The sequence below is a fragment of the Chrysemys picta genome, chromosome 10 (assembly GCF_011386835.1).
Source record: "Chrysemys picta bellii isolate R12L10 chromosome 10, ASM1138683v2, whole genome shotgun sequence".
NCBI classification, from domain to species: Eukaryota; Metazoa; Chordata; order Testudines; family Emydidae; genus Chrysemys; species Chrysemys picta.
Window position 1 is genome coordinate 49,711,927 of NC_088800.1, and position 17,717 is coordinate 49,729,643.

The window sequence follows — 17,717 nt, forward strand, 5'->3', positions numbered from 1 at the left end:
CTTTTCACAGCATTGGATTTCTCCAGCCCCACACAACTGCAATCTGACTCCCCACCTGAAACGGGATCCTGCAGCACAGGCATATCCTATGCTCAAGATATGGATGGTTTTACTTTCAAGCTTGATGGCAGCAGCTCCTCCCCACAATTTTTTTTCGGGTACCCCCATTTGAGATCTCTCACAACCACTATCAGATACCCCATTGTCTTTCCCCCAATTGCACTGCTGGGTCTGCACCTGTCCTTTGGATAAGTCTCCTTCCACAGTATCATTTCCTTTCCCAACCATCAGAGGATACAATTTCACTCATAAAAAGCAACAGAGGGTCCTGTGGCACCTTTAAGACTAACAGAAGTATTGGGAGCATAAGCTTTCGAGGGTAAGAACCTCACTTCTTCACTTGCATCTGAAGAAGTGAGGTTCTTACCCACGAAAGCTTATGCTCCCAATACTTCTGTTAGTCTTAAAGGTGCCACAGGACCCTCTGTTGCTTTTTACAGATTCAGACTAACACGGCTACCCCTCTGATACTTGATTTCACTCATATCTCCTCTCCATGCCACATAGTCCCCTCCCTTTGTACTGAGTCTGCTTGGAATAAGAGGCTCCGATGTCTCTCCACAAATCCCTCAATAACTACAGGTGGCAGCGTCCCAGGACCTTGTGCTTTTGGCTAGCGATATTCTTTGCAGCTGCTGTGAACATTCTACTTGCTTCAAGAACATGTGTGACTTTGGGGCCTGCCCAGTCCTCTGCTGGAAAGACCCTTGTAAACATCAGCAAGGGAAAAGAAAATCCTTACAAAGCTTTATCAAAGGAATCTGATAAAAACTTGGTGTGTGCTGCTTAAAGGGGTCTCTGTCAGAAACTAGACATTTTAAAATTAAGAGGGATTAAAAAGAAAGGCACCAAATTCAACCAATTCCAGTTGACTGTATCCCTTTAAATGTTTCCTTCAAGTGAAAGGAAGTTGGGTACCATGGATGATAAATTTTGTACTGCACTTTGGACATTATGCACCAGAGAGGCTGGAGCATTAAAGGTGACTTGGTGTCGGATTTTTCAGGAGGAGAAGATGCCTTGTGCATTTGGGACCTAGTTCAGAGAGGTAGTCCAGGATTTCTCAGGGTCAGAACTTTAGAACCCAAGTTTCCTTCTCATTTATGGTCTGCCGAGGAATCACCTTTACTCATTAAGATCCTCAGCACATGGAGGCTGAATCTGTGCTTGTTTATTGGCAACCTCTCAGCTTTTGGCAGTAATTTAGCTGCTTAGTCTGAAACCCTTTGTTTGGATAAGATGTAGTGTGGAGCCATCACATGGTTAGCAGAGGGAATAGGAGTGTGAATGAGAGAGAGTCTAACTCAGAGGGCACAAATAAGAGGCACAAGTGTCTATGAAGAGCCAGCCATATGTCAGCTTGCACAGCTAAGACCCACCCAGTGGAGACCAAACAGCTCCTGTCTCCTACCTGGAAGCTGCTGTGGACTCTGGGGCTCTGGCTGTTACACCGGCTCAGAGATTCATCCTGGCTGCTGTGGGAGTCATCTTCATACAGGATATTCTGCCCTGGGGTCAGTACTTTGAGCAGCTTATCTGCCCTGTCAGATGCCCGGGACTTGTAGACCACTGCGTCCACCAGCCCTGCCTCTGTCACAGCCATGCCCATGCTGTAGGTGAACGTGGTACTGTGGTAGAGGGCCACGGCATCCCCCCCATTCTGAATGGTGTTCGGAGGCAGAACAATCACAGGACTTGGGGTCACCCACGCACTCCCCACCAGGAAGTAGCCCTGCTCATTAGTACAGTAGCCCGTCAGGTTCACCACCCTGTAGGCCTGGTTGTTTTTGCCATTATAAAGGACCAGCCAATAACCACGGAGGTCAAAACGTGTCTGCCCAGTGTAGAGCAGCTCGATGTACTCCATATCCTCCTGGCCTCCCGGATTGTCCGGATTCACCTCGTTGATGAGCAGCTCGGCTGCATGGGAAGGTGGTTCTCTGGCACCTTTAAGAGTGAAAAAATACCATCACCCTAGACTTGGCTTGCATTTTGCTTCCTGCAACTAGACAGAGTAGAGCAATGTATGCAAAATCCCATTAGACACCAACAGGTACCTGCAAACGCTGCACCTGGACTGGGCAAGGGTAGGTAGTGTCTCTAATTTGCTTTGAAGACACAGGGCCAAATTGAGAGGGCCATCTATGGACAGAGAGAATCTAGGCTGACATGACGACAGTGCTATGTAAGAGCTAGGTATCATCATCACCAGCACATCCCTTCTCTCTGACTCTTATGTGTTTCTGTTGGGGTAGCCCTCTGGAGCCCTCCCAGGGCTCAGGACCCCACTGCATTAGGCACTGTACAAACAAGGAACAGAAGACAGTCCCTGCATTACTGCAACCTAGATTCCCCTACTCACCCACCCGTGAGGTATACTGCCCCTTGTACAAGATGTTAGCCTACCAACTCTAAGTTAGGGTAACTCAAGCACCAAGGCACTGCAGGAGTATCGCTAAATCCTTCCTCTGGCTCCTCGTGGTACAAGTGACACCAACAGCAATTCCCTCACTTGTTAGTAAGTGGATGTGAATATGTCTAAGGCACACATGGCCTCTGGGTTTGGCCAATAAAGAATGAAGTGCCACGTATTCTCCTCCATGAAATGCTCCAGCACACCCCAAAGAGACATCAGCATTCCCTGCCCACACCCAGCCCCATCAACCAGCAGCACCAGGGCTTGCCAGTTAAGCCAAGGCAACAAGGTATAATGGAGGTAGTAACTGGATGGAGAGGGGCAGAATTAGGGCAATGTCACACACTTCCCGCTCAACTAGCATGGAAAGGAATCCCTCTGAAGGAGCTAGAGATGTGTGTCTGACTTCAGATGCCTGCTTTTCCCCGATCAGAATAACGACGGGTACCTGGAGGAGATGCCGTGACATTAGCATCTTTGGAACAGGCCTTTTCCACTGTGGCATTCCAGCTGCTGAAATTTGCTGCCCTGGGACTCTCCAGGAAGCTGGTGAAGGCTTGTACCAGGCTGCTCAGCTGCTCAGATGACTTGGCAGTCAGGAGTATGGTGAATACAAACTCTGTGCCCCGGCATGTTGTGACAGGATCTGAAGAGGAAAGCAGAGAGGTGCATCAGCTTCACCACAGCCACCCCTTCTCTGGAAGCGACCCACAGCTTGCCAGTACATCTTCTACCACCACCCCACTCCCATCCAGGACTGGCTCCCAGCGGTAGAATTTAGCCATAGAATTTGAAGTGATGCAAGCTTCCAATGGGCTTCACAGCCCTTCCACCAGCCCGGAGGAGTGTTCTATGATCGAGCCCACATGGATCACCCAGACATAGTCTGCACCCTTTTGTCACTACCCCCTTCTTTGAATTTCAGTCTCTAACAGTTGCCCAACAGCAGCCAGGTTTGTACCCTCAGCAGGGTCTAACCATGACAAGCTGAATGCAACTTCTCCTTGTCTATGCTGATGGTGGAGTTGTGGTCAGCATCATATCAGCTGGCTCAGCTCTCCATGGTCCTGTTCTACTGCAACAACAGGCTGGTCTAAATGTTCACTACAAAGAGGTAAGCTCAGTGGTACCTCTGCTGCCACACAGTTTAACTTGGGCAGAGTCATAACGTGGTCCCCAGTGCACATCAAAGAGGAAGCCTTAGAAAGAAAACCTAGTCTCTGGTGATTACAGTCCTGTATTACAGGACTGAGTTCATCTCCCTACTGTAGTATCTGTATACTGGGTGATTAAGGAGGCCAAGGCATTGGGACTTTCTCTCTCTAGTGAACTGGATGCAAATCTAACTGGGGTCCTGGGTTTAGCCAGGTTACATTAGAAACCTCCACCACACAAATCTGAATGACAGTAAAGGCTCAGGGATGGAATAGCAGGGGCAGCTGCAGGTCAGGACTAAAATGCATTAGCAGAGCTATGTATGGGACTACTGCTCAGCACCTGTGTGGATCATACATGGCCCTAACCAGCACCAGTCGTTGCCACAAGCAGCAAGTTCACCCATGCTCAAAAATAAAATAGGTTTCATCATAGGAGGTGGAAATCCATCAGTGAAGCCAGGTATAGCCCATTGGCAGAGAGTGAGCCCTAGCCAATATGGATCTAAGACACCTCTCTCTCACCTTTAAAGTATGCAACAGACATTCCACAATTGCACAGCTTGTCAAGGGCCTGGGCTAGAGCCGTCTGTATCTCATATGACCCAAGGAGCCACAGCTGGCAATCTGAGAAACAAAGAGATTGGGAGTGACTTGAAAAGGTCAACAAGAGCCACAAAGTTCAAGGTTATCACCATCCAGTGCATCCCTGCTGCTGGTGCATATGTAGCAGCTGCAGCCCTGCTCTTGGTTAGAGCCCGAGAGGACCAGATAGGGCTCCAATTTGCATGGAGTCCAGGGACATAGGGACTCAGGAAGTTCAGCCTGGAATTTGTTTGTTAGGAGGAAAGGGAGTGAGAAACCTCCTTGAAGGATGGGGGCATAAAGAATTAGATGCCACCACTAGCCATCCTCCAGGGTTAAACATACACTGCGTGGACTACTGAATCCAAAGTCAGTGTGGCTTCCCTGGTTCCAAACACAGCTGTTTTCCCGCAAATCACTGGACTTGAGTGACAGACCTGGTGTCATCTTTCTTCTCACATCTGCACCCGTTGTATTCTCATGTGTTTCAGGAAGGTTGGCTGATCTAGGGAACTCATTAGGAAACCTTGATTCTAGTCCCCGCCTTCCACTTGACTCCCTGCATAACCTTAAATAAGTCACTTCCCCACCGCATATCTTCCTTGTTAGTGGCGTCTTCCTTGTGAGCATAGTGGCAAGTGTCCCTGCCTGTCATGAGGGGGACCAGGTGGGGGCTGCATTTCAAAAGTTATGGGGAAAGGATTGGGTGAAGTTCTCTGGCTGTTGCTGTTCAGGAGGTAAGTCTAGAGGATCATACTGGTCCTTTCTGACTTTAAAAATCTATGACTCTCTGGGCCTCAGTTTCTCCACCTGTGAAATGGGGATGCTGCTGCCTCCTCTCAGCCCCCAAACTTTACCTTTGTAAAGAGCTTTGCAAGCTACCCACAATAAGCATTGTAAGTGCTTAGATGTTATTAACTCTGCAGAGTCACTTCAACTATAAGAGCTGAAGACTGAAGCCTCAAGCCTCCTAAAAGGTGTTATCAGCTTCAGTTCTCCAGGTGGAATCTTCATTCCTGGGAAGAACACAGCTGGTTCTTTTGACTTGCAAGCAGGGCAGTTGGGCTCTGGAAGTCATTGGGCATGAAAACCACCCTTGTGCAGAGTGGGTTTATGCACCAGTGAAGCCCAGAGGGTTTCAGTGGGATTTCAGTGGCTCACAGGCTTAGTGCCAGCTCTCTACACAGGGGTGAGTATCACCTTTGAAAATAAACATGGGACCCCACAATATTCCTTTTAAGGCCCCCATTTTCTTTGGGGGGAGGGGAGCACTTCTCCCCTCCTGCTCCTGTCTGTACCCTAAGCTGGAACAATGGAGAAGCAGAGCTAAACAGAGAGCTCGGTGATCATGAGGCTGCACTGTACAAGACTGGAGACCATTTTTCTTTTAGGCCAAATGCCTTGTACTAATCTTCATGCTGACGGTTTTACAGATGCTCTGGTAACACCCGAGCCCCTCAGGATGGACAGTAGAAGCTGAAGTTCCTTGAAGCTTATAAAGGGAGAATGTCCACCTGTTTGTCCCTTCAGGGCAATTTCTTAGGTTCTCCCTGGGGGTCTCAGATCCAGGGAGCAGAGAAGGGATCTAGGACCCACCTGCTATATGGAGGCAGAGGGAGATGGGCTGGCTGAAGCGGCTGCTGGGGCAGTCATTGAACTGTCCGGGCGTGGGGCTGCTGAGGGCATAGATGGAGGGGTCCCGGGTCACAGAGCAGCAGCTGCACCGACTCATGGACATGTTACCTGGCTGGTGGCTGAAAGAGGCAGAGACACAAATTAGAAGAAAATATGATCTGCAACCCAGACTGTTGGTGCTCCTGACTCAATAGCAGGGTGCCTGCACCAGGAGCTGATGCTGATGCCATATACATCTGCTTTCCCCACCCAAAATAAAGAGCTGGGGGAGAGACTTCCCTTCCTCTATCACCCCTAGCCTTCTGGAAAGAAACTCAAGAGCTCTTTGGAACCTCTCGAGACAGAAGAGGATAGTGTCTTCAACACACCCCTTCTCTTCCAGCATGCCACTGTCTACCCATTTCCTCCATTCCATGCACCCATCTCCAAAGGTGATGCAGCTCTACGCAGAGTCCACCAGGGGGAGGGTTTCAGTGGATGTACAGCCTGGCCAGAGTAGAGTGATTACCCATCCCTTATGTTAAGAAGTATTGAAATGTATTAAAATTGACAATAAGGACATTTGAAACATTCCATTGAAGCTGAGGATAATTGCATTGTATACCTGAGGGCAGTCGAAATGTACACTGGGGAGAAAAATCAATGACATGTAAAGGGAAATGGTGTTTCCCTAAAATGTCCCTTAAACAAAGCATTGTCCCTTGTTTTTCTCACGCTTTCCCTTAATTCCAGACAACAAAGGTGGCCACCTGAGGCCAGAGTGAACTGGTCTAATAAGGGAGATGCTTACACTGGATCTCTGAGTTTCGAGCTCAGGATGCGGTTGCTGGCCAGGGTGGGAGACAATGGAACAAAGCAGGTGAAAATTAAGACATGGACCAAAGCCCCCAGCTCAGATCCCAGGGACTAAGGATGGAGCCCAGAGTGTAAACGGCTGCCCGGAGTATAGCTGCTTCGCTCCTGGAGATCAGGGCATCTTTCTGGCTAGAGGCAGACTCTGCTCCGTGTGGATGGCAGAGGACTGTGGGAGGGAGGAAAGTGTCTGGAATGCCCAATTTCCCAATCCAAGGATTAAATCACAACTAGCTCTGATGCAGTTGACTCAACAAGAGTCCCAGCTTTCTTCCTTTGAATCCTTCTCCTCACTGATAAAGAGACAGTTCTACTCCAGCTTTGGAGCTAGGACACTGGGCGTCAATTAGATGTGCCCTTTCAATCCCAGGTCCTCTGTCAATACCACAGACAAGAGGCTTTTCCATTGTCTTCTACCTATCTGTCCACCCAACCCTGTCCATTCCATTTCCTCACCCTGCTTACGCCCCACCTCGCCCATTCCACCATTCGCTGCCCTAGCCTTTCCGGAGCCCAGGATGTGCATTCACTTGTTAACCACGTTGATGCTTACTGACCGAGATGCACACATTTAGTTGGTGGTATTCCTCTAGAGAGTCTCTTTCTGAATGAGAGCAGTGGATTGTGGGAAATGGGGTGGATGATGGATCCAATCATACCAGTCATAAGATTGGTGGAAGAAGCCAATGATTTTTTGGGGGGTTGAGATGGGCCAGTGTGTTCCAGTCTAGACTTGAGCTCAAGGAGGGGGAATTGGCAAGTGAAGCAGCTGGATAAAGGCTGGTGTGTGATGAGGCCACCATCAGGCTGAACAGAAAAGGGGCATGCATACAGGAGAGGCCTCCCGCTGTGTTACACATGGGTCATGGCTTGACCAGAGAAAGCTCATGCCATACAGTAAACCAATTGCTACCAGGGACTCCCCTACATACCTCTCACGGGTGACCAAGACCCTCTCAAGGGTCTGCTTATTGCTTTGGAAGAGCAAAAAACAGTCCATTAAGCAAAAGTCCTTTCAGACCCCATCAACCCCTCCCTACTGGGCTGCCTTCTCACCTGTTATTCTCATAGGCATGTCTCCCAGGGGTCAGGATCTCCAGGAGCTCTGGGTCTGCACTCCCATTGCTTGTGTACACTAAAGCATCCAACAGGTTGGTAGCACATGCTGCTTTCCCCAGTGTGTAACTGCTGCTGTTTCCAACGTACAGGGCGATGGCTTGGGGACCAGTGCTGAGGAGAGGGCTGCTGGAGTTTGGTGGGAATGGCAGGTCAACTGCACCGCAGGGAGGAACGAGAAAGATTGGAATAGATGCAGTGAATTAAAAACATACAAACTGGCAACAACTCAGCAGGGAATTAACAGAGCTCATGGTCAGCAGAGCAGCAGATCACATCATGTAGCACAGGGAGAGTTCCTTTCAATTTCTAGCTCTCACTCTAACCCCCACCTTTCCCTGTCATTTATACTTCCAACTTTTACAAAGAACTTTCTTTTGGGCTGAAATATCCCATCCATCACTGTGCCCAGAGGTGGATTTTGTGGGGGAGTTTTAGCAGAGCTGGTTCTGCTGTATGAGTTCTACTTTCATAAGGAGACAAAACTCTACCCCTGCGTTCTGATCAGATAACCGACATGCACAAAATTGGAAACAAGAAGTTCTGACGTGCTTTTATTCAAACTTGGCTTACTCCTCAATGAGATCTGCAAAACAAGCTAAGCCTGAAAGTTGAATATACTGTAATTCACTATATACAAAGCTGTTTAAAAAAATCCATTTTGTATTCTATTATCATATTTAAGTATAAATGTGTGATATAAAGTGACTATATGTTAGAGGCATAAATACAAGGGGACAGAACTAAGGTTGAAAGTTCAACCTTAATTTTGATGCATTTCCTTATTTTCCCCCTCATCCTTATTGTGGCACTGACACTATTTTATTTCATTTGTTAGCTGATTGAAATTACAGGAGGTAGAATGTTAATAGTATTTCTATAGCACTTTCAACCCAAGAATCTCAAAGTGTGAAACATTAAGGAATGAAACCTCAGTACTTCTACGAGGCAGGGAAGTCCTGTCCCTGATTTACAGCTGGGGAACAGGCACGGGGGATTGAAGTTATTGACTAGAGTCACAGTGGGACAGTGACAGGGCTGCAACCCAATTCCTAGTCCTGTGCTTTGGCTACTAACTTGGGCATCCTAGTAAGTTGCTCTGCTGGAATTTGGCCTGTACACAATTCTATTTGTTGCTCAGCACCTTGGAAGCACTGGGGCCTAGATCTCTACAGTTGCCACTGGCCAGGATTTCAAATGAGACTAGAGATTTTGGGTGCCTCCATTTTAGTGGGCCTCCTATGATTTTCAGAAAGTGCTAAGTGCCCAGTCTCCGAAAATCAGGTCCTTTGAAGGTGCCTCATTTGGGGGGGGAGGGGGAGGGCAAGAATGTAGGTACCCCCAAATCACTACTCTTTTGAAAATCTTAGCCCCCCTCTCAAAAAATACAAACTAAAACCCCCCCAAAAGAAGTATGAGCCAAAAGTTCAACATCTCACCTGAAACATGGCATCTCCACTGGCAGCACAGCATCTCCTACTGCTATCCTGGGGAACTAGTTTCATACTAACTTGAGAGCCTCTTGCTGAATTAGCAGCATTACATATATTCCATGGGAATCTCCCATCCTATCAGGCTATTCCTGCTTAGCTTGAGACAGGAGGAGATCACAGCCAGAGATAGTATAGCTTGCCAGTTAGCCTGAATCCCCTTAGCTTTTTCATAGATCTCAAACCCCATTAAAGTACAGACGGTTCTGGTGTAAATTTAAAACACTATCTTTCTGAAGGAAAACCGGGACACCATGAATGGACTGTTTTCAGAGTAGCAGCCGTGTTAGTCTGTATCCGCAAAAAGAACAGGAGTACTTGTGGCACCTTAGAGACTAACAAATTTATTTGAGCATAAGCTTTCGTGGGCTACAGCCTACTTCATTGGATGCATAGAATGGAACACACAGAAAGAAGATATTTATACATACAGAGAACATGAAAAGGTGGGAGTAGCCATACCAACTATAATAGGCCAATCAATTGAGATGAGCTATCATCAGCAGGAGAGAGAAAAAAATCTTTGAAGTGATAATCGAGATGACCCATAGAAGGTGTGAGGATATTTTAACATATTTTAACATGAGGAAATAGATGACTAGTGTTTTAAAGAGACATGGTTGACTTAAAAAAAAACAAAAAACCTTTGGTCAGAAAATGTTTTACCTGCTGTTGCTACAAGTAGGACAAAGTTACTGTGGAAAAAAAGATTTCCATTAATCTTTTTCAGTTAACTTTGTGCATTTAGCAGCACTTTTAGTTTCCTTTTTAGTCAGTTTCCACATTTGTATGAGTCTCTCTCTCAGTCGTACGGGAGAGAAACAAAACCTAAGTTCATATATGGCTTTAACTACTGTGGTATCTAGCATCTCACATCCTTTAAGGTGCTTATCCTCACATCACATCCTCCCTGTGAGGTAGGTCAGCACTAGTACTCTCTCTGTGCACAGTGTCTCAGCTGTAAGTGGCTTGTCTAGGGTCACACAGGAAGTCTGTGGCAGAGCAGGGAATTGAGTTCCAGGCCAGCAACCTAACCACTAAACCATCCTTCTTCCCAACACACACAGACCCAGAGACACCAAAACGTGACTACAAAACCACAGTACTTGGAAGGATGATTCAGGCAAAGGACCTGAAATTACTTTTAGCTCATTTGTTTTAGACTGATTAGATTTCACGTTGGTGTCTCTCTAAGTGATCAACCTGTTATTTAAAAAGTAGCCAAAGTTGTAACTGAACTGCTTGAAATGTATATTGCAGTTTTAAGAAGTATAAATAAGGGTCCCGTGTTTGTAAGAGATGACTAACCAATCCTGACTCACAGAGTTACACAAGATGTTCTGCGGAGTCAGTGTCTCCACCAGCCAGATTCCTCTGTTCAGATGGCCAAGTTTAGTAACATATTTGTTCCCCATCCATTTCTCCACAGGAAATGTCAGAAGCCAGGAGAAGTTCAGATCCCAGCCCAGCCAGTCAGCATGAGCCTAGTCTGGTAACTTCACAGTTGGTTCATAAAGAGAAAAAACTACACTGATATTATAGGATTGGGGTTTTTATGTGGGAGGGGAAAGTACTGCTTAGCCCTTACACAATGGTTGACATTAGAGGATCTCTCAAGAAGAGGGTGTCAGCCCTGTATTATAGATGGGGAAACTGAAGTACAGAGCGGTGAAGTGACTTGCCCAAGGTCACCAGCTACAGAGCTGGGAGCAGAGCCTAGTTCACTCACCAGCACTGCTTCTCTGGAGAAAGCAAACAACACTTCCTTCTACAGTCCCCAAAATGGGATCAAATCCCTATTATGAACTCCCTCCAAGTCTTTCACATTTGGGGCCCGCCTCCAAGGGGGAGGGAGTGAGGAAGGAGGAAGGTGAGTGATGACAGGAGGACAGTAAGACTCTGCTGTCCTCACACCCATAACCCCCACTCTCAGATGTTCACAGTAGTCTGAAGAGTGGAATCCTACCTGGGGTTCTGGCTTGTGCAGGACCAATGAGAAATAGCCCCTCAGGAGAGGTTTTGCCATAAACGTCCATGAAGAAATAAACCCTTTTGGTCCGTCCTTCGATCAGCACCAGAACCAAGTCGCTCAGGACAGTGGAAGGAGGTCCCTGAAGCTCAATGAATTCAGACTCCCCAGGAGAGGTCACAGCGTGAACCTCACTGATTAGCACGGCAGAAGCATTCAGCTGGGAAGAGGGGATGCAGTGGTTATCCTTGCCTGGGGTGGGCATGGCCACTTGAAAGATCCACTCAGAACCCTCCCCGTGGCACCTTTCTATCGACTCGTCTGTGGTCCTGAAGGAGGGATCCTCCAGGAAAGCATCCCTGTTGGGGGTCAGCACATTGAGCAACATATCCGCTCTGTCACTCTTCCTAGACTTATGGACCAAGGCATCCACCAGCCCGTCGCTGGTGACCCTCATGCCCTCCTGGTAGTTCCTCTTCCCATAATACAGGGCAATGGCATCAGGCCCATTCTGGATAGTGTTCTTAGGCAAGATCATGGAGGGCTGGGGTTTCACCGTGGAAGACCCAACAAGAAAGAACCCTTGATTATTGGTGACTTTGCCCTGAAGGTTCAGGACTTTGTAGGCCTGGTTGCCGTTGCCATTGTAAAAGACCAGGTAGTAGTCATCCAAGGGGGCCTCTCGGCCGCTGGTGTGATAGAGCTCCACAAACTCAGAGGTATCTTCCCCCGGGTTGTCCGCATTGATCTCATTTATCAGGAGCGAGTGCTCTGTCTTCTGGTTCTTGGGGTTCTTGATGAGGTTTTGAGCAAATGCCTCATGGAGCAATATGCACATAAGCACCACAGTAGCCACCAAGTGTCTGGCTCCCATGGCAGAGGCCATTAGCTCTCCCAAGTCCTAAAATGCTGGGATTTCTATTCCAGTTCAAACCAACAGGGTGCACACATTACGAGGGATGGATGGAATTCTGTTCAGTAACACTGTCTCCTTGCCATGATTGGATGGCGATAAAAGACTTTAAATCCAGGCACTCACAGGAGACCCACAGCTCTTCTGGCACCCCAGGTTTGCAGAATAAAGGGGAAATGCCACACAAATCTGCTGGAAAGGGGATCAGTAGGATGAGGGACTGCCCAACTCTGCCCCTTGAAAAGAGAGAAAAATATATAGTAAGGAAAGAGCTTGAAAAAAATCCCAGTGGAACTTAATGGCATTAAAGAGCTCTTTGCATCCAAAGGCATCTGCTACAAAGCTTCTCCACTGAACACCACAACAACCCACCCTTCCCTGTAGCTCTCTTAGAGAATGCAAGAATGGGACACTGGCAAGGGACAGTGCAGGGAAGCCCCTCGACCAGCTTTGTGTCCAGACAGACAGACAGCTCCACTCCAACCCCCTAGTTACCCATCAGCCTGATGAGTTAAGTGGCTCACAAGCCCCAGTATTAGTGTCTTCCTCAAAGCACCTGTGAAGGGGTATACCAGACCCTCTGAAGCCCCCTGCTGGAGACCGCATGGCCCTGTCACGCCCTGCCCCCAAAAAAAGAAGTGGAGAGGGTCCTCCAAGCTGCCTAGAGTGGCTGTGTGGGACACAACCAATCAGGATCCAGCAGCCTAGTATAAGAACTGCAGGGCCAGGGGGAGTTTTTTGCTGGAGCTGTAGGAGCAGGGCCGGCTCTGGCTTTTTTGCCGCCCCAAGCAAAAAAACAAAACAAAAAAACCTGCGGGGCGGCCGGAGCGGCGAAGCAAAAATGTGCGGGGTGGCCGGAGCCAGGGTGCAGGGGGACTCCCCCGGGCACTGGAGTGCGCGCCCTGACTAGCAGGGGGGAGGGAGCAGGAGAGGAGAGAGAGAATGGGGGTAGCCAGGGCTTCCTTCAGTGGGGCGCTCGCCATGCGGCCCCTCCCGCCACGCTGCCTGCCGGGAGGGCTCTGCGCCGCTCCGGTCAGTGGGCAGGGAAGGACGCGGGCTGCCCTGCCGGGCTTGCTGCAGACCTGGCACTAGCTGGGGCAGACGGAACACGCAGCCTGCTCGCAGCAGGGCGCTTCCCCCTACAGGGCGGCCGGAGCGGCGAACCAAAAAGAAAAAGAACCTGTGGGGCAGCCAGAGCGGCAAAGTGCAAAAAAAAAAAAAAACCCCGCGGGGCAGCCGCAACAGCAAAGCAAAAAAAAAAAGGATTGGAGGGAAGCCGCCCCTTAGAATCTGCCGCCCCAAGCACGAGCTTGCTCAGCTGGTGCCTGGAGCCAGCCCTGTGTAGGAGTATGGCTGGTGTGTGACTGGCTGGTGGAGCTACAGAACCCTGGTAGGGCAGGGCTGCGCTGCCAGAAGCTGGGGAGAGCAAGAAGGAGCCCCGAGCTGGTTGCTGGGACTCCATTAGAACAAGGCCCTAAGGTAGGGTGAAGACATGCAGAGCCACAGGGAAGTGGCCCAGGGAATTAGAGAAGCTGTGTGACATATCCCTGGTGTACACTACAAGTTTAGGTCAAATTTAGCAGCATTAGATCGATTTAACCCTGCACCCGTCCACACGACGAAGCCATTTTTGTTGACTTTAAGGGGTCTTAAAATTGATTTCTGTACTCCTCCCTGACGAGGGGATTAGTGCTGAAATCGACATCGCCAGATCGAATTTGGGGGTAGTGTGGACGCAATTTGACTGTATTGGCCTCCAGGAGCTAACCCAGAGTGCTCCATTTTGACCACTCTGGACAGCACTCTCAACTCAGATGCACTGGCCGGGTAGACAGGAAAAGCCCCGCGAACTTTTGAATTTTATTTCGTGTTTGACCAGCGTGGCAAGCTGATCAGCACAGGTGACCATGCAGAGCTCATCAGCAGAGGTGACCATGGAGTCCCAGAATCGCAAAAGAGCTCCAGCATGGACCAAACGGGAGGTACTAGATCTGATCGCTGTATGCAGGGCCGGCTTCAGGCACCAGCCCACCAAGCATGTGCTTGGGGCGGCGCCTGGAGGGGGCGCTCCGGCCCAAGAGTGGGGCCGCGACTGGGCTCACCGCCCTCCCCGGGCGCTCCGGCCGCCGGGGAGAGCAGGGCCTGCTCCCAGCACTGTGGCCGCCGGGGAGAGTGGAGAGCCCCGGACAGGCTCTCCGCCCTCCTCCCGGTGCTCTGGCCGCCGGGGGCTCTCCGCCCTCCTCCCGGCGCTCTGGCCACCGGGGAGAGCGGAGCCGCGGCGGGCTCGCCGCCCTCCCCTGCCGCGCCTGGCTGTATGGGGAGACGAATCCATGCTATCAGAACTCGTTCCAAAAGACGAAATGCCAAAATATTTGAAAAAATCTCCAAGGGCATGAAGGACAGAGGCTATAACAGGGACCCACAGCAGTGCTGTGTGAAACTTAAGGAGCTCAGGCAAGCCTACCAAAAAAACAAAGAGGCAATCGGCTGCTCCGAGTCAGAACCCCGAACATGCCACTTCTGTCATGAGCTGTATGCAATTTTAGGGGGTGCCCTTACAACTACCCCACCCCTGTACGTGGACTCCTGCAACACCCAGGACACAACAGCGGCAGCTGAGCTGAGCAGGCTGCACGCTTGCCGTGGCATGGCGTCTGCGTGGAAAAAAGGCACGAAACGATTGTCTGCCGTTGCTCTCACGAAGGGAAGGGCGACTGACGACATGTACCCAAAACCACCCACGACAATGTTTTTACCCCATCAGGCAGTGGGAGCTCAACCCAGAATTCCAATGGGTGGCGGAGACTGCGGGAACTGTGGGATAGCCACCCACAGTGCAACGCTCCAAAGGTCGACGGTAGCCTTGGTACTGTGGACGCACTCTGCTGACTTAATGCGCTTAGTGGGGACACACACAATCGACTGTATAAAATGGCTTCCTAAAAAATCGACTTCTATAAATTTGACCTAATTTCGTAGTGTAGACATACCTATAGTTAAAGGGACACAGCAGATGGCTTTGATCTACAGGGTCCCTGGGCTGGGACCTGGAGTAGTGGTGGGTAGGGCCGGCTTTAGGCCGATTCCCCCGATTCCCCGGAATCAGGCCCCACGCCTTAGGCACCTTTTTAATTTTTTAATTTTTTTTTACTCACCCGGCGGCGGTCCACTCCGGGTCTTCGGCGGCACTTCGGTGGTGGTGGGGTCCTTCAGTGCCGCAGAAGACCTGGAGCTGAGTGAAGGACCCCCCGCCGCCGAAGTGCCGCCGAAGACCCGGACCGCTGCCGGGTATTCGAATCGGGCCCTGCAGGTCCTAAAGCCGGCCCTGTGGGTGGGCCCAGTTCCTCCCCACCCACTCAGTCTAGATGCATGGTCAGGTGGCACCTATGATAACTTCTAAACCAGGTGACATCATACACAGGCCTGGGAGCAGACATTCTATTGGCAGCTTCCACAGACTGCGGGACCTTGAGCGAGAGACTTTCCCTCCCTCCCAATTTGTACATGAGGGATAAGGACAATGGCCTGCTTCACAGCATCCTGGGAGGCTTCATTGGTTAAAGGTCAGTGGGATTTGCAAGAGGAAGGCAGAGCAAGTCAAGGACTCCAGCTCTTTCTGCAGCCCACGTCTACGTGCAAACCACAGCCTGACACTGCATTGATCCATGCTGGGAGGTCACAGCAAACATTGCAACATCAAGGCAAGCGCTGAGGCTCACTGTGATGTTGACAAAACCAGATACTCACATAGAATATGAAAGGTATGTCTACGCAGCCCAAGACAGTAAGCCTCCCAGCCTATTACCCCGCACACTCTTCCCGATTTTTCACACTTGCTGTCTGGTCACCCTACTCCCCATGCATCTTCCAAGCAGCAACGGGGGCCCAGGGAACCGCACGCCTAAGGCTTCTGGAGCCGCTTGAACGCCATTCTCCCCGAGTCCCTTCAAAGGCAGCTCGCCATCCCCTGGAGGAACTGGCCGTCCCGCCGCCCCTGCTGCGGAGCTCGGACCCAGGGCAGCACCAGGCAGGGGATGCGGAGCTGGGGGATCCCCGCTCGTGGCGTTCCTCTCAAGCCAGCGGCCAGACAGCCGCCTCCGCCCCACGCCAGCTCCGGGAGCCGCGCAGGGCTCTGCAATAAACAGCCCCGCTCCCGCGCACAGGACTGAGGGGAGCCGCGACCCGCCGCGTCGAGTGACCCCTCGGCACGTACCTGAGCTGCGCTTTGCCAACTGCCCACTGCGGCCGTGCTCAGGGGCCGTTCAGCTCCGGCCTCACAGGATTTCAGGGACAGGAAATACAGAATTCGCAGAAGGCGCCGCTTTGAACAATGAAGATGGAGCAAAAAGGAAGTGGTTTTCCCCTTCCCCCCTTGGTTAATTTACTTCATTCTCCCTCTCGGCTCCCCTCTGCGTCACTTTCCATTGTAACGCCCCCGGTCCCCTGTCTCTTTAGGATATCCCCAGACTCCCGGCAGTTCCCTATTTCCTCCTGCTCTGAATCCTGGCAGAGTTGAAGCCCAAAACGGCAGAGAGATTTGGCCACGGGATTGAAGGGGGGAGGGGGAATACTGTTTTCCTCCAGTGAGTGATCCCAGGCTGGAGGGAAGGGAGAGAGAGAGAGCAGAGCTCCTTACAGCGACACTGACCTGCCTCCGGGAGGGGTCTGGCTCAAGCAAGCAAACAAGATCGACTTTAAAACTGGTCTACACTACAGCGTTAGGTCAACATATGCCGCGTTAGGTCGAATTTATAATGTGCGTGTCTACACTACTGAGCCCTTTCCGCCAACCCAAAGGGCTTGTAAAATCAATGCCTGTACTCCACCTCAGGGAGAGGAGAAGTGCTAGAGTTGACCTTCCTGGGTCGAATTAGGAGTAGTGTAGACACAACACTGTAATCTGATGGGATTAGCCTCCAGGAGGTATCCCAGAGTGCTCCAATGTGACTGCTCTGGACAGCACTTTCAACTCCATTGCACTTCATCCAGGAGAACTTTTGAATTTCATTTCCTGTTTGATGAGTGTGGAGAGCTCACCAGCACAGCTGACCATACCAGCCCAGGACTACAAACGCACTCCAGCATGGAGCTTACAGGAAACACTGGATCTGATTGTTGTGTGGGGAGAAGAATATGCACAGGCAGAGCTCCAAACCAGCAGAAGAAACACTGACATCTATGCCAAAATCGCACAGGGCATGGGGGACAAAGGCTACACCAGGGACACACAGCAGTGCCACGTGAAAATAAAGGAGCTCAGGCAAGCGTACCAGAAGACAAGGGAGGAGAACAGTTGCTCTGGTTCCAAGCCACAGACATGCTGCTTCCATGAGCAGCTACATGTGATTCTAGCCAGGGACTCTACCAATACCCCAACACTCTCCTAGACAAATTAGAGGATTGGGCCAAAAGAAACCTGATGAGGTTCAACAAGGACAAGTGCAGAGTCCTGCACTTAGGACGGAAGAATCCCATGCACTGCTACAGACTAGGGACCAAATGGCTAGGCAGCAGTTCTGCAGAAAAG

The 17,717-nt window shown here is 50.3% G+C and overlaps 1 protein-coding gene across 5 annotated transcripts in view; it reads right to left on the reverse strand.

Moving 5' to 3' along the window:
• The window catches only part of LOC101951698 (uncharacterized), a 58,763-nt gene extending 41,967 nt beyond the window's left edge, over window positions 1-16,796 (reverse strand). For 4 of the 5 annotated variants that reach the window (XM_005294409.5, XM_005294408.5, XM_065559794.1 and 1 more), the window contains exons 1-7: window positions 16,404-16,796; window positions 11,275-12,426; window positions 7,759-7,975; window positions 5,812-5,969; window positions 4,156-4,257; window positions 2,925-3,122; window positions 1,472-2,007 (exon numbers count right to left, since the gene is read on the reverse strand). In XM_005294409.5, coding sequence (XP_005294466.1) covers window positions 1,472-2,007; window positions 2,925-3,122; window positions 4,156-4,257; window positions 5,812-5,969; window positions 7,759-7,975; window positions 11,275-12,163 — 2,100 coding nt within the window. In that variant the 5' untranslated portion in view covers window positions 12,164-12,426; window positions 16,404-16,796. The remainder of the gene's footprint in view (window positions 1-1,471; window positions 2,008-2,924; window positions 3,123-4,155; window positions 4,258-5,811; window positions 5,970-7,758; window positions 7,976-11,274; window positions 12,427-16,403) is intronic. The other variant, XM_042851532.2, reaches the window with a different exon arrangement.
• Window positions 16,797-17,717: the final 921 nt, after the last annotated feature.